At 52.4% G+C, this 12,342-nt stretch overlaps 3 protein-coding genes across 5 annotated transcripts in view; 1 reads left to right on the top strand and 2 right to left on the bottom strand.

Moving 5' to 3' along the window:
* Nucleotides 1-72: 72 nt before the first annotated feature.
* On the top strand, nt 73-2,778 carry INSL5 (insulin like 5). The gene is made up of 2 exons (XM_031604031.2): nt 73-1,535; nt 2,528-2,778. The coding sequence occupies exons 1-2, from the start codon at nt 1,283-1,285 to the stop codon at nt 2,773-2,775; spliced, it is 501 nt and encodes a 166-aa protein (XP_031459891.2). The 5' UTR covers nt 73-1,282; the 3' UTR covers nt 2,776-2,778.
* Nucleotides 2,779-3,121: 343 nt separating this feature from the next.
* On the bottom strand, nt 3,122-5,365 carry DYNLT5 (dynein light chain Tctex-type family member 5). Its single transcript, XM_031604044.2, has 2 exons — nt 5,068-5,365; nt 3,122-4,151 (listed from the first exon to the last, which is right to left on the bottom strand). The coding sequence occupies exons 1-2, from the start codon at nt 5,350-5,352 to the stop codon at nt 3,948-3,950; spliced, it is 489 nt and encodes a 162-aa protein (XP_031459904.1). The 5' UTR covers nt 5,353-5,365; the 3' UTR covers nt 3,122-3,947.
* Nucleotides 5,366-6,449: 1,084 nt separating this feature from the next.
* Nucleotides 6,450-12,342, bottom strand: part of SGIP1 (SH3GL interacting endocytic adaptor 1) — a 33,868-nt gene continuing 27,975 nt past the window's right edge. For 2 of the 3 annotated variants that reach the window (XM_090146831.1, XM_090146830.1), the window contains exons 11-17: nt 11,340-11,451; nt 11,043-11,198; nt 10,492-10,624; nt 10,013-10,215; nt 9,688-9,752; nt 9,117-9,281; nt 6,451-8,988 (exon numbers count right to left, since the gene is read on the bottom strand). In XM_090146831.1, the coding sequence (XP_090002957.1) occupies nt 8,966-8,988; nt 9,117-9,281; nt 9,688-9,752; nt 10,013-10,215; nt 10,492-10,624; nt 11,043-11,198; nt 11,340-11,451 (857 nt within the window). In that variant the 3' untranslated portion in view covers nt 6,451-8,965. Of the gene's footprint in view, nt 8,989-9,116; nt 9,282-9,687; nt 9,753-10,012; nt 10,216-10,491; nt 10,625-11,042; nt 11,199-11,339; nt 11,452-12,342 lie in introns of all 3 variants that reach the window. The other variant, XM_090146832.1, reaches the window with a different exon arrangement.

The following is a 12,342-nucleotide window of genomic DNA, read 5'->3' as shown; positions in this document are numbered from 1 at the left end:
CATTTGGGATGCATTACCACGCACTTTCCTCTGCATTCTGTGCATTTTACAACCAACATCCAAGCTTACTTTTCCAGGGTGGGCATAAAACGAATCTGTGCATTTCAAAGAAAGACATCCATTAAGGTGAATCACACGTTAATCGTTATTACAAACCTGATCAAAACATGCTGTGTATTTTTTACCACTGGTTATGACTGTTTACCAACGCTACTGGTAAAAAATGAGCTTTCAAGGCTGTAGCACACCATAACTCACACTGCACATCATGTAAACTAATTAACTGTAACATTATGGGGCTGGAAAAACACTTGTGGTGCTAGGAAGTGCTAACGATCATATATTTTGTTCTTAAATACGGAATTTCTGACCTCCTAATTGCCCAATTTTCTCTTTGAGGCATTTTATTGCAGGATTTTTTTTTATCAGTTTACAGCAACAGTAGCCAACAACATCCAAGCAGGGCTGGGATGCTCTGATAGCACAACTGATCCACTGACCTCTAGTCCCAGAGCTGCTCCACTCTGGCTTTCCGATACTCATCAGTAGGAAAAGGCTGGCAAGATGCTGATCCTTGGCTAATCTGTGCTTTCCCAATGCCATTGCCCCTCTTCTCTGTCTTTTGAGTAAGGCCCTCTGTCCGTAGACAACTGCAAAGCAAATAGCTATGGATGCAAGGTGTGGAACAACAGCAGCATCTCCATAGCTTGCTACAGCAAGCTCACCGTGCTCAAAGCCCCACGTGCTCAGCACACAGTGCCCTTCTGCTCAGCTCTGCCTGCACAGCACAGGGGCTGCCTGGCCCTCAGCCTGCTCTGAAGTATGATGCACAGCTGCCAGCAGCACGAGGGGATGCTCAGCAGGAGGACGAAGCAGGGATGTGCAACTGAGTGTGCCCATGGAAGAAGTCAATTCCCATCTTTATTTGGGATCACAGGCAGAGCAAGGCCCCACATCACTTACACGGTGCTAACAGGCACAACTGGGCAACGGGCTGCAAAGGAAATGCATGGAGATGAAACCCATTACCTACAAAACACGTAATAAACATTTTTGCAGCACATATGCATTAACAGCACCGATGTAAGCCCATTTCCTATAAACATGTTATGCTACAAGTATTCCTACTGTAAAACAGTTACACGGTCCTAAGATGTCTTTAACACCCAAACCAACCCCCGAGGCACTTAAAACATCACCACAAACACAATTGGTTCTGGCAAACATGAGGTCACCCTGCAGCGAGCTGCTGCCCAGTGGAGCGGATGGGCCGCCCCTATAAATGGGAGCTTCCAGCAGCATTCCCCACCTCAGCCCCACACAGCACTCCTTCGCTGCCCTTCCAGCCCCAAAACCCAGAATGAAGAGCACACTGCTGGCCATGGCTGCGCTCTGCCTGCTGGCTGTGCTGCACAGAGCCGAAGGGGAGGGCAACGCTGTGAAGCTCTGTGGGAGAGACTTTGTCAGAGCCATCGTCTTCACCTGCGGCGGCTCCAGGTGGAAGAGGGATCTGGCTAATTACCAATACCTGTTTGGTAAGTGCTAATTGATGCGTTACCCATCACCCTGCTATCAACTAACGCATGACAGGCTTAGCCCAGTGCTGGGTGTGCCTGACTGTGAGGGGGCTCAGGAGGAGCAAATTAGCTGCAGGTGCTGAGCTGGGAGGTACATCCCAAGCACAGCAGCACAGGCTGCACCCTGAGTCAGCACGGCTTCATGTATGTGAATGTGTGATCTGTGTTTCCTCACGGCTTGCTTTCTTAGCTCCACTTGCTGTTTTGCTGAATGGAAAAGCTATGGATCCAGGTGCTGCAAGTCATTGTGAGGAACTGTGAGCTAGGTCCAAGGTTATGGTAGGACAGCCCTGTGCTGTGATATGGACGTGTCACACAGCAGCCTTGCTGCAGTTAGCATGTGTTCCATGTGTTCAGCTCAAGGAGCACACACCTCTTTCCCACTCTAACCCAGAAAATATATGAACAATTTGAGAATATTAGGATTAAGAATATAGAATGTGAGACACGTAATCTGCAATAACCTTCCCACGCTGTTGCATACTCAGCTATTGCATGCACTGCTGGAGATCTGCACTCTGATTACAATAACTAGAGAAAAAAGTAGATGAGGCAGATGACAGGAGCAGGGGCTTCCCACATTTTCCATGCAATAACATCTGCCTGTTTGGACAATATTGTTGTAGCAGCAGCTTTCAACAGAAAAACTAATGCCATCAATGCAGTGTGCTACTAGAGAGCAGGAAGCACTGCTGCTGCTGAATGAAGCCAGACAGCCCCTGTAGCTGTATGAACTCCAGGAGTTTGTGCCCAGATACACCGTGATGTTTTGAATGCACATCATTAGAAGCGTACCATACATGAACATCCAGGAGTCTGGGTGCTGGATTTGTTAGCATGTCTGTGTTTCAGGAAACCACAAGCTGTTCTAGTTCTATCCTCCGAAGGACATAGATCAGCATCAGGCTGAGATGCACGACTTGTAACCGTCAGCTTCTAATTCCATACAGCAGAGAGCAGCGAGAGCTCCCCGTCCTCGTCCCAGGAGAGTGGCGGTTCCTCGGAGCCCTCCCCATTCTCAGCACAGGGGCTGGGGGCTGTTGATGAGCAGAGCCAGGAGGGCAGAAGCCAGGAGGAGCACGACGTGCAGCGCGGCAGGAAGGTGGCTGTGCTCAAGAAGCGCGAGGTGGCCAAACTGCTCACCACGTCCTGCTGCAGCGTCGGCTGCAGTGAGAGGGACATCAGCCTGCTGTGCTAACGCAGCTGCTGCCGGGGAGGTTGGAGGGCATTGCTTGAAGGTATTAAAACAATCATGACATAAGGCACGGTTCTTTTATTCCTTTATTCTTTGAAGTATGTGGAGGGGCAAAGGCTGAGTGGTAGGAGCTGCAGTGACAACTCGGGTGGGTTTGCTGGGACTCTACGAAGTATCGCAGTGTTTTAGCATTGCAATCTTAGAAGTGAGTGCAAATATCTCCTCCCATCTAACTCCTGTCTTTGCACATAAGAAGCTGTAACACAGCAAGCTACGGTGTGCATTCTACAAAAATCCAAGAGTGGCTTTTGGACCTGGGTATCAACTGTGAGACAGGGGTAGCAACAAGCATCTGCTGGTATCAGAATGAGAACAGCACCGAGCACATGGCTCTGTGCAGGGCAGCACAGCAGGGGGACTGCTGCAGCAGGTAGCACAGTGACCCCTCTGTTTGCCCTCAAAACACGCAGGAGGAGTCATGATTTATTTCCCATTTACCTGACATCCTGCCCAGTGGGCAGACAATTTGCAACTGGACAGATGGGGAATACATTTCTGAGCTCAGAGAGATGCATTTCTCCTGTTATCTATAGGGAGGTAGCAGCTGAGAAAGACAATTTCTTTTTTTTTTCTTTGCTTGACTCAGGCACCTTAAATAAAAGGGGCCAGATATGTCAGATCAATATAATCCAAACATGATTAGTTTAAGGGCATTTAACACTTGATTTGGAAAATAATGGGACAGCCACCCACCTCCAAGAACAACTCCCTGCCTTCTGCATGGCCACACCATGGGACCCTGCATGAGCAGGGCAGTGATTGTATGGAGCCAAGGCTGAGCTGCCCCATCATGTGGGTTGGTTCCGAACGCATTTGTTTTGCCTTCTAAAAACCACTCTGATTTCTTGAAGGATCATGCACTCACAGGAAATTCAAAGAGAAAAAGTGTTACAGGGACACCCAGTGCTGAAAGCAGCTAAAGGTGCAAAATAGCATCCTACAGAAAATCACTAAAGGGAATGATCACAGGGAAAGCCCTGGGGAATACGATGATGGATCAGGGGAACCACGCTTCTAAGCGGGTGAATGTTGCCTTGGTCCTTCACTGCTGCTTTCAGCAACAGGTGGACTCAGACTGAAATTCATTTCTCCTGCTGCTAAAAGCAGCAACCTCGCTATTCAAAATAGACAGCATAGACGTTTGCAAGAGCGAACAACGAGGTGTTTTTGAAGACATAAGATGAAAACGTATCCGTGGTGGGATCCCACAGGCACCTACTGCCGATCTGCATGCCCTGCCCGTTCAGCTGCCCAATGTGTGTCACCACAACGATTTTGTACCTCGGCAGCACCAGGTCCTTCACCCGAGCTTTGATCACCTGCAGGAGAGAGGTTGTGCTGGGACTCACCCGCTGAGCTCTGCACACGGGGTGCTCAGCAACGGGCTGTTCTGGGATGGAAAGTGCAGCATGGCACTGTTCAGCCCTTGTGACAGTCCTGGTGACGATCATAGAACAGTTTGAGTTGGAAGGGACACTTAAAGGCCATCTGGTCCCACTCCCTGCAATGAACAGGACACCCACAGCTCCACTAAGTACTCAGAGCTCCATCCCTGACCTTGGGTGTCTGCAGGGCTGGGGCATCACTGCCTCTCTGGGCACCCTGCAGCAGTTCAAAATTGTTGTGTTTGAAACACTGAGGCAGTGAGTGCATGAGAACCAACACTTCCATTGCTAAGAGCACTGCTTCACTACAGGAACACAAGGGCAGACATTAAGCAAGAAGACACTGCAGGTGGGCACAGTGTTCTTGATGAGAACACTTCCCTGTGGGCATTCATGCTGACAGGCAGCTCTGCTTGTCCTGTGCTGCCGAGCTCCAGGGCCAAACCAGCTGTAAGGCTGAAGGCTCAGGACAGCAGCACAAAACCACAGAACCCCAGCATGGCTGGGCTGGAAGAGGCCACAAATCCCCACGTGTGGGCTGGGTGACTCCCCCAGCTGCAGCTGCCCAGAGCCCACCCACGGCCGCGGATGGGACACCCGCAGCTCTGGGCATTGCTGGGGCCTAGCTGCCTCTGGGTGAAGAACATCCGTGACATCCTTCCAACCCAGGCACGGCGGAGGGGCAGCATCGCCTTCATCCCACACGGAGCTCACACACACGTGCCACCGCCCCGCCACGAAGCGGCGACCTCCTGCCCCTCTCCACCAACGTAGGCAGCACAACACCGCACAGCCGTGCCCGGGGGACCCCGTCCTCCCAGCAGGACCGCGGCCCCACGGCTCAGCGCACCTCGCTGACTGTCGCGGCCATCTCCCGGCACAGCCCCGGCTCGTAGCGCAGCTCCCGCAGGCAGCCTTCCAGCACGGCCTTCAGGATGGCGTCCACCGTCGCCACCGGGAACCGCTTGGGGGGACCTGGAGGGAGGGGACAGTGAGCCGCGACGCCTCCCGCGCCCTCCCCGCACCGCTGGCCCCTTCCCGCAGCGGGATGGCTGCCGGCCCCGCCGCGCTGCTCGGCCCGGGAGGCGCTGGGCCGACGGGAGGAGAGCGGCGAGCAGCCCGCAACGCGCCGCATCCCGGCAGCAGCGGAGGGGAGGCGGAGGGGAAACGGAGGGCAGCGCCGCCCAGACACCGCCGGCAGCCGCAGCCCGCCCCCCCCCGCAGGTCCCCATCTGTCCCTGCGGCCACGTCGGTCGGTCTTCGTGTTCCGCACGGGGCCGTGGTGGATCCTACAAGGGTCTTCCCAGCCCTTGCGTGTGTTTGAAGCCGTGGCCCTCGTGTGTATGCACAGCCCCCGCTGGTCCCCACAGCCCCTGGATGCTCCCATCGCCCCCACGTATCCCCACAAGCACTGCATGCCCCCATTGCCTCCATGTATCCCCACAAGCACTGCATGCCCCCACAGCCCCCATGACTCCCCGCAGCCCATTAGATGACCCACAGCCCCCACGGATCAGTTGGGCTAGATGATCTCAGTGACCTTTCTCTCAAGCTTAATGATTCGATGTCCCCATGGCCCACACAGGTCCCCACATTTCTCTACGTGCCAACCCCAATCGCAGCCCCATCCCTGAGCTGGGTTGCATCGCATGGCCCCAGCAGCATTTGGGATACAGAGACATGGCAGCTCGTGATCCCCCTGTCACCCTCCCCATGATTCCCCTGCCCACGACAGCAAAACACACACAAAGAAAGCTCTGTTTTCTGGGTTCTGTTTATTTTCGAGGGGGAAAAAAAAAATCACATTTAAATTGCAACTTAAGGGGGTGTTTCATGTGGTTCTCATGTTTAGGATTAATAAACTTCGTTCTGACGTAGGGGTTTATTTGTTGCAATATTATGCGTGGTAAATAATTGCATATTCGAGATTTGGTGGAATGGATGATGGGGAGAATGGAGGAAAGACATTTATAAAAAACATTATTTACAAAAATGATATCCACGTATCCGTATCCTAATCTATAAGGCAAGTAACATTTAAAATATGTTGTCTCATGATTATCTTCAACAAGTCAATACAACACATTCATATTACCAGTGGTCAAATACAAAGCTTTGCTGCAGTAGTCCGTGTGCAACAAACCTGTACGCCTCTTACAGCTTTTCTCTGAGAACATTGGGTGAGCAGCAAAGTTTTCATCACAGACTAAGCAGTACCTAGGCCATCGGAGACTAAAGGTATAATAGATCCCATTGCACGTTGAGGCAAAAAAGGCCAGCCATTCGTTAACTTATTTAACTTAAATCTTAAAAATAGACCTGTGTATCTTCATCCACAAATATTTATAAACATTTTATACACGAGGGATTTCGTAAAACGATAGAGCTTCTGTCGGGCCGTGCCCTGGGGATCCCAATTGGAGGCTGGGGGTCCCTCTGAGCTCAGCAGCCCCACGTCCCCCTCTGCCCTGATGCCATTCCCATCCCAATTCACCACTCTGTTTTGGATGCGCACACACTACCAAAGCACCTGGGCATCTTCATCAGCCCCAGAGCACTCTGGTTGGAGCTGGAGCTGGGAGAAAGGGGTGGGTTCCAGATATCCCTACATGGGTTATGGACAGAATTCTAGCATGGCATTTCCACAGTGACCTCCTACATGTCAAGAGAGAGGAGTCTAACAGAGCAATAAGGTGCTCCAAGCACCTGCTAAAGCTGCCAGAGCCCAGATGTTCCTACAGGGCTTTGTCTCTCCTTGCAGTGGAATAGGGATGAGAACAACTGCAGCCATAGGAGTCCTCAGCTCGACAGGGATTGCTTTCCTTGTCAGTTTGTGAGAGGAAAGAAGAAAAGAATAATTCTGGTGATGAAATGAAGTCTTCAAGACAGCAATTTCTTGTAAGGAAAGTACGATGCAGTGATGTTCATAGAAAGATAGAATCGTTTGAGCTGGAAGGGACCCTCAATGGCCACCTCGTCCCACTGCCTGCAATGAACAGGGACACCCACAGCCCCATAGGTGCTCAGAGCCCCATCCCTGCCCTCGGGTGTCTCCTCGAATGCCACCAATTTTGGTCACAGTATGCTTCAAAATGAAGATTTGTAAAGAAGCAGAGCTGAGGGATGAGTGCACAGTGCACAGCAGCCCTACAGCAGAACCGAGGAGGAGCGTTCAATGGGGAAGCAGCAGCTAAGAATGAACCCAAACCCTGTGCAAGGCATTGGCAGCACCACCATGAGAAGGACCTGACCCACAGCACCCGTTTGGGTCCCAGCAGTGAGCGGCACCGGGAAGAGGGGAGCTGGGCTGAGCTTTGGGTTATTTGGTTTTCCTCTTTTTTTCCTTAAAAAGCATTTAAAATCCCAATGCTAATGTAAACAGCTTGTCTTTCAAATGAAATATAAAGTAAAATATCTATGTTCTGGTCATATTTACACTATAAAATCCCTATTTTCGGGACTATGGCATAGATGTCCTCTGGAAGCATGAGTTTCTAACAATTGTACACAGCATGAACTGATGGGGCAGAAGCTTCAGATTCTGCCCTATATCAGGAAGGGGTGGGTCACATCATTTGTACGTATTTCCATTTCAGAGGGGAGCAAATAGCTGGGCAGGGCAGAGCAGAGCGCTCCATCCAGGAGTGCTGGCGGGTTTGCTTCCAAATCTGCAAAGCTGTGTGGATTTGGGTAACCGAGTCGTGCTTTCCTCCTGCATCCACACTTTGCATGAACGTGCACACAGAGCGCCCATCCTGCAACACACACCCCAAACCAGGAGCCATCCCAGAGCTGAAGCAGCTCCAGACACTCCTATTTTCCTTTAGGATGGGCACGGATGGCTGTCTTCTCCTTTTCTCCCCAATGAAATGAGCTCTCCACCTCTGCACAGCTCTTGAAAGCTTTCCCATCTCCATGAGACAGACCGCTGCTCCCAGTGCTGCTGCTTTTGGCAGGGCCAGGTCGGGCTGCCTTCATTTCTCAGTATTTGTGTATAGAGAGATCACTTTTCCCTGCCTAATCAATAAAAAGGAAAAGCGTGGGGCTGCACACCCTTACAGCACTTCCTAAACCTGTGGGGCTTTCAGAAAGCGGAGGAAACGAATAGAAGAAGCAAGCAAAGGATGGTGGAAACGCAACCAAAAAATCCGGAGCCTGCTCTGGGAGTGCATCCCCAAAACCACGGTGCCACTGTGAGCTCCACCCGCACAGAAACACTGCTCTGCACGTCAAGCAGCCGAACCTGAAGATGGAGAGCTTTATTCACCGCCACGAGACACACTGTGGGCAGGAGGGGAGTAAAAGAGCTCCCTCGGTGAGGCACCCCCCATAACAGCTATCCGCACCGTGTTTAAATCGTATATATTGACAAAATGTAATCTACCTCTGTAAGCATTGTGCCATTCAACAGTACTACTATTAAATTTATATACCACAGTTTAAATTACATCCATTTCATGAATGGTAAAAGGCTAAAACTCAAGTGTCTAACTTCCAAAATACGGCCTTACTGGAATGAGTACAATTTACAAATACAATAATTACATTTTAAAACCATTAACAATGTTACATCTAGAAGTAAATACTGTAGGACTGGTCAAGACGGTGTTTTCTGAGGAAAAAATCTGAAAGTCATCGACACTTCCAACAGAAATGTCCCAAGTGCAGGATTTAGTTCATTTTCCTTAAGCTGTAATTAAAACCCGTTCCACTCACAGTAGTCCTTGGTTATTTGCCACGCGTTTCCTTCAGTTATCAGCCAAGTATTTACCTGGGAATGGGACCAGATATCAGCCAGGCTCCTCCACCTCGCCACCTCCATCCCCACGCAGAGCTGACACCGCCTCCGTGTGGGTCCCACAAATGGGAAACAGCATTTCAGGAGGGGTTGGCACCTACCTGCCGCGAACCTCTTCTTGATGAGCGAGAAGCGGTAGCCGGCACCGACGAGCTCAATGTCACAGCTGGAGAGCGTGCTGCCCTCGCTGGTGAACTGCACGGCCAGGGGGGCTGGGGAGCTGGGTCCCTCCGCCAGCTGGAAGCGGGCCAGCAGCGAGCCCACGCCTGCAGGAGAGCAGCCACGGTCAGTGTTAGAGCCAACGCTGTGCCCGCTCCCACCGCGCTTCCGCCCCATCCTTCCGCAGCACCAACTCTGGTTGGCAAAGCAGCCCTGGTGATGCCCTGCATTTTCCAGGCTCTTTGCTCCCAGTGCCAAATAGCATCCTTTCCCTGCAAGCACCCGTAATTTGTGGGTGCGCCGTCCCTGGAGGTGTTCGAGGCCAGGTTGGATGGGCAGCCTGGGCTGGTGTGAAATGTGGAGGTTGGTGGCCCTGCATGTGGCAGGGGGTTGGAGATTCATCATCCTTGAGCTCCCTTCCAACCCTGGCTATTCTGTGACTTGGTGTGCAGACAAGAACCAACGCCTGCTCTAAGTACCCACCACCACAGGCATGCGTGTTCACAGGATTACCTCCATTCTCTGACTTCTGAGAGATATCAGGGATCTTCCACAATATCCTCTGCTGCTCTGCATTCCTGCAAACACACCAGGAAGAGCATTTCTGTAGGAAGCAGGATGCTACATGGACCCCATCTAAACATTGCCAAAAGCCACATGCTCAGGGCAGCTCATGCTCCAGGCCTTCAATTTTGGGAATGTGGCTTTGGGTTGGACCCAAGCAAGAAAACATCATTTGGGATTGAAGAGTTGGGCTGCCCACCCCACCTTGTATAAGGGCCAGTGCTGGGCTGGGTGCTGGATTCAGCACACAGGGAGATGCCTCAGTGATCCCTACCAGACAGCGGGTGGGAGAACAGCCTGCAGCTTGGTTACTCCTCCATCAACAGGGACGAGGAACTGGACGTTGTTTAGAGCTACCGGGGTGGTCATTGCCTCTGTATTGTATTTGTAGTCGATGCGGAGGTCAGTGCTTGCAGGTTCACACCGCCAGCTCACTGCAAGGTTTAATGGAGTAGACTGAATACCCTGGGCAGATACCTTCCAAAATGACAGAAAAAACATTTAGTTTCCGTAGGGGTGAAGGGAGAAATCCCATTTTATAGACTCAGTCATTGCAATGTGTTTTAGAGGATACAACACCTCATATTCACATAGAAGGTTCATGCTGGGCCCCCAATTGAATGCCATACTGAGAGCCCCAGCACAGCATGCCCCCACCTCCTCTGCACTATGGAAACCCCACCTCTTACACACCATATCACCTACAGCACCGCACATGTTTTTGGCAGGATTCAAGCTGACAAAACACCATACCTGATACTTGAGCATATCCACATTGTAATAGGTTGCTTGTGGTTTCTGCTCCGATACCTTCTTGAGGTGCGTCATCAGGTTTGGCATGTTGACCCAGAACTCCTTCGTGCTGCCATCGCTCTGCGTGCTGTCACTGCCAGCAGATAACATGGAAACACAAGATCACTCAGGCTGGAACAGACCTCTGAGATCCTCAATCCAACCCCAGCCCACCCGCCCAAGCCCACTGCCCACATCCCTCAGTGCCACATCCCCACGGCTCTGAACACCCCCAGGGATGCTGACCCCCACCACAGGAGCTTCCCGTGGGCTCTTCCAATTTACAAGCAGGATCTGAACTGAACAGAGCGGGTAGAAAATGAGCAAACCCTGCTGTGTGCTGCTTGGCAAAGGGGCTGATCTTGGAGGAAGTGCTCCAGCAATATTTAGGTGTTGCAAATTTCCTTCTCAAAACTTGCCCAGACCCCAAGGCAGTTGGTTTTGCAAGCAGCCTGCCCTTGCAGAGAGCTATCTGGCCCAGGCTGACAGCATGGGTGTGAGTAGAGGCTCACCAGCAGAGGAGCTGGGGGTTTGGCAGGACGTGCTCCAGCCGGTTGTAGTTCAGCACGCGGAAGGTGAGCACTGCCGGAGTGGGGTTGTTGGCAAAGTGTCGGGTAATGCCTGCCGGGAAGGACAGCACCATCTCCCCCGTGATCTTCACGATGCACCTGCAGCGCCGAGCACAGAGACCCAGGGGGAGGAAACAGAGGGCTCAAAATGCAGCACAGGGTGGACGGCGTGGTGAAAGCGCCCCCCCTTCCCACCCCAGACTCCCACACCCGTGCCCAGACCCCACGGCCGGCACCTACTTGCTGGGGTCAGCTCCCTTGAAGTAAGCATTGACGGTCTCAGTGAAGGCGGCAGCGACGGGCAGGGTGTCCTGTGCCCCCATGGTGAGCGGGCTGGGGCCCCGTGACGACCCTACAACAGAGCAGAGCCTCTGCTAGTCACTGCAGGATGGGGCCCTGCACCCACCCCGGGGCGTACCCTGCTAGAGCCCAAGCCCAGCATGTGGCTTTGTGGGCAAAGAGTGAAGAGGACCCCAAGGCTTTGGATTATGCTTGAAAATCATTTTGAAGTGATCATTTTCCTCTTAAAAGACAAGCAAGGAAAAGAGCAGAGGAGCCTCGCCACGAGCACCAAGCCCTGCATGGGGATGGTTTGTTCAGATTTATGTTTCCAGCCCCCAGCAGAGGCAGAGCAGTTTGGTGTCCCCTCTGCACTGAGCGGGATGCTCATGTCCTCACCCTGCAGCTCAACGCTGATTCAAAGGGGCTGCACCAGGCCTGCCCACGGGCTCTCCATGCACATGTGTGATACATGTAATACTGCTGCTTCCCTGCACAGCTCACGTGTGGCTCCGAGGGCTGCAAATCCCCCAAGGGCTGCATTATGCCATGGTTCAGGCTGTGAAGCAGTAGCAATCTGACTGCTCACAGCCTAGTGTGGCTCCGAGGGCTGCAAATCCCCCAAGGGCTGCATTATGCCATGGTTCAGGCTGTGAAGCAGTAGCAATCTGACTGCTCACAGCCTAGCCGTGGTGTCTTGCAGCAAGAGGAGGACAGCAGCAGTGCAAGGGGCAGGCTGAAACCCTGGGGCATGCTGGAAACCCCCCAGCACTGAGGGCAGAGCAATTGAGAGCAACCAGCATGCAATGTGCTCGCTGGTGCCTCACCATCAGCCCCAGGCAAGCTCTGTACCTGAGGAGCAATGTGCCCAGTGCAGGTCCCATGGGCTCTGAGCCTCTGGGGACCAGAAGATGTCCCCAGGAGGTGGCCAGGAGCAGTACTGCCTACAAACCACTGCCCTGCA

Source organism: Phasianus colchicus, chromosome 9 (assembly GCF_987193195.1).
Source record: "Phasianus colchicus chromosome 9, bPhaCol1.hap1.1, whole genome shotgun sequence".
Classification (NCBI taxonomy): Eukaryota; Metazoa; Chordata; class Aves; order Galliformes; family Phasianidae; genus Phasianus; species Phasianus colchicus.
Note: the sequence above shows the minus strand (reverse complement) of the source record. Positions and strands in the feature narration are given on the sequence as shown.

What these genes read in the sequence shown, in the direction of transcription:
- DYNLT5 (XM_031604044.2), bottom strand. Translation starts at nt 5,352, where the DNA reads ATGCGGCGCGTTGCGGGCTGCTCGCCGCTCTCCTCCCGTCGGCCCAGC. An exon ending in TGGCCGCGACAGTCAGCGAG is followed by an intron (nt 4,152 to 5,067) that starts GTGCGCTGAGCC and finishes TCTCTCCTGCAG; the next exon opens with GTGATCAAAGCTCGGGTGAA.
- INSL5 (XM_031604031.2), top strand. Translation starts at nt 1,283, where the DNA reads ATGGGAGCTTCCAGCAGCATTCCCCACCTCAGCCCCACACAGCACTCC. An exon ending in TAATTACCAATACCTGTTTG is followed by an intron (nt 1,536 to 2,527) that starts GTAAGTGCTAAT and finishes AATTCCATACAG; the next exon opens with CAGAGAGCAGCGAGAGCTCC.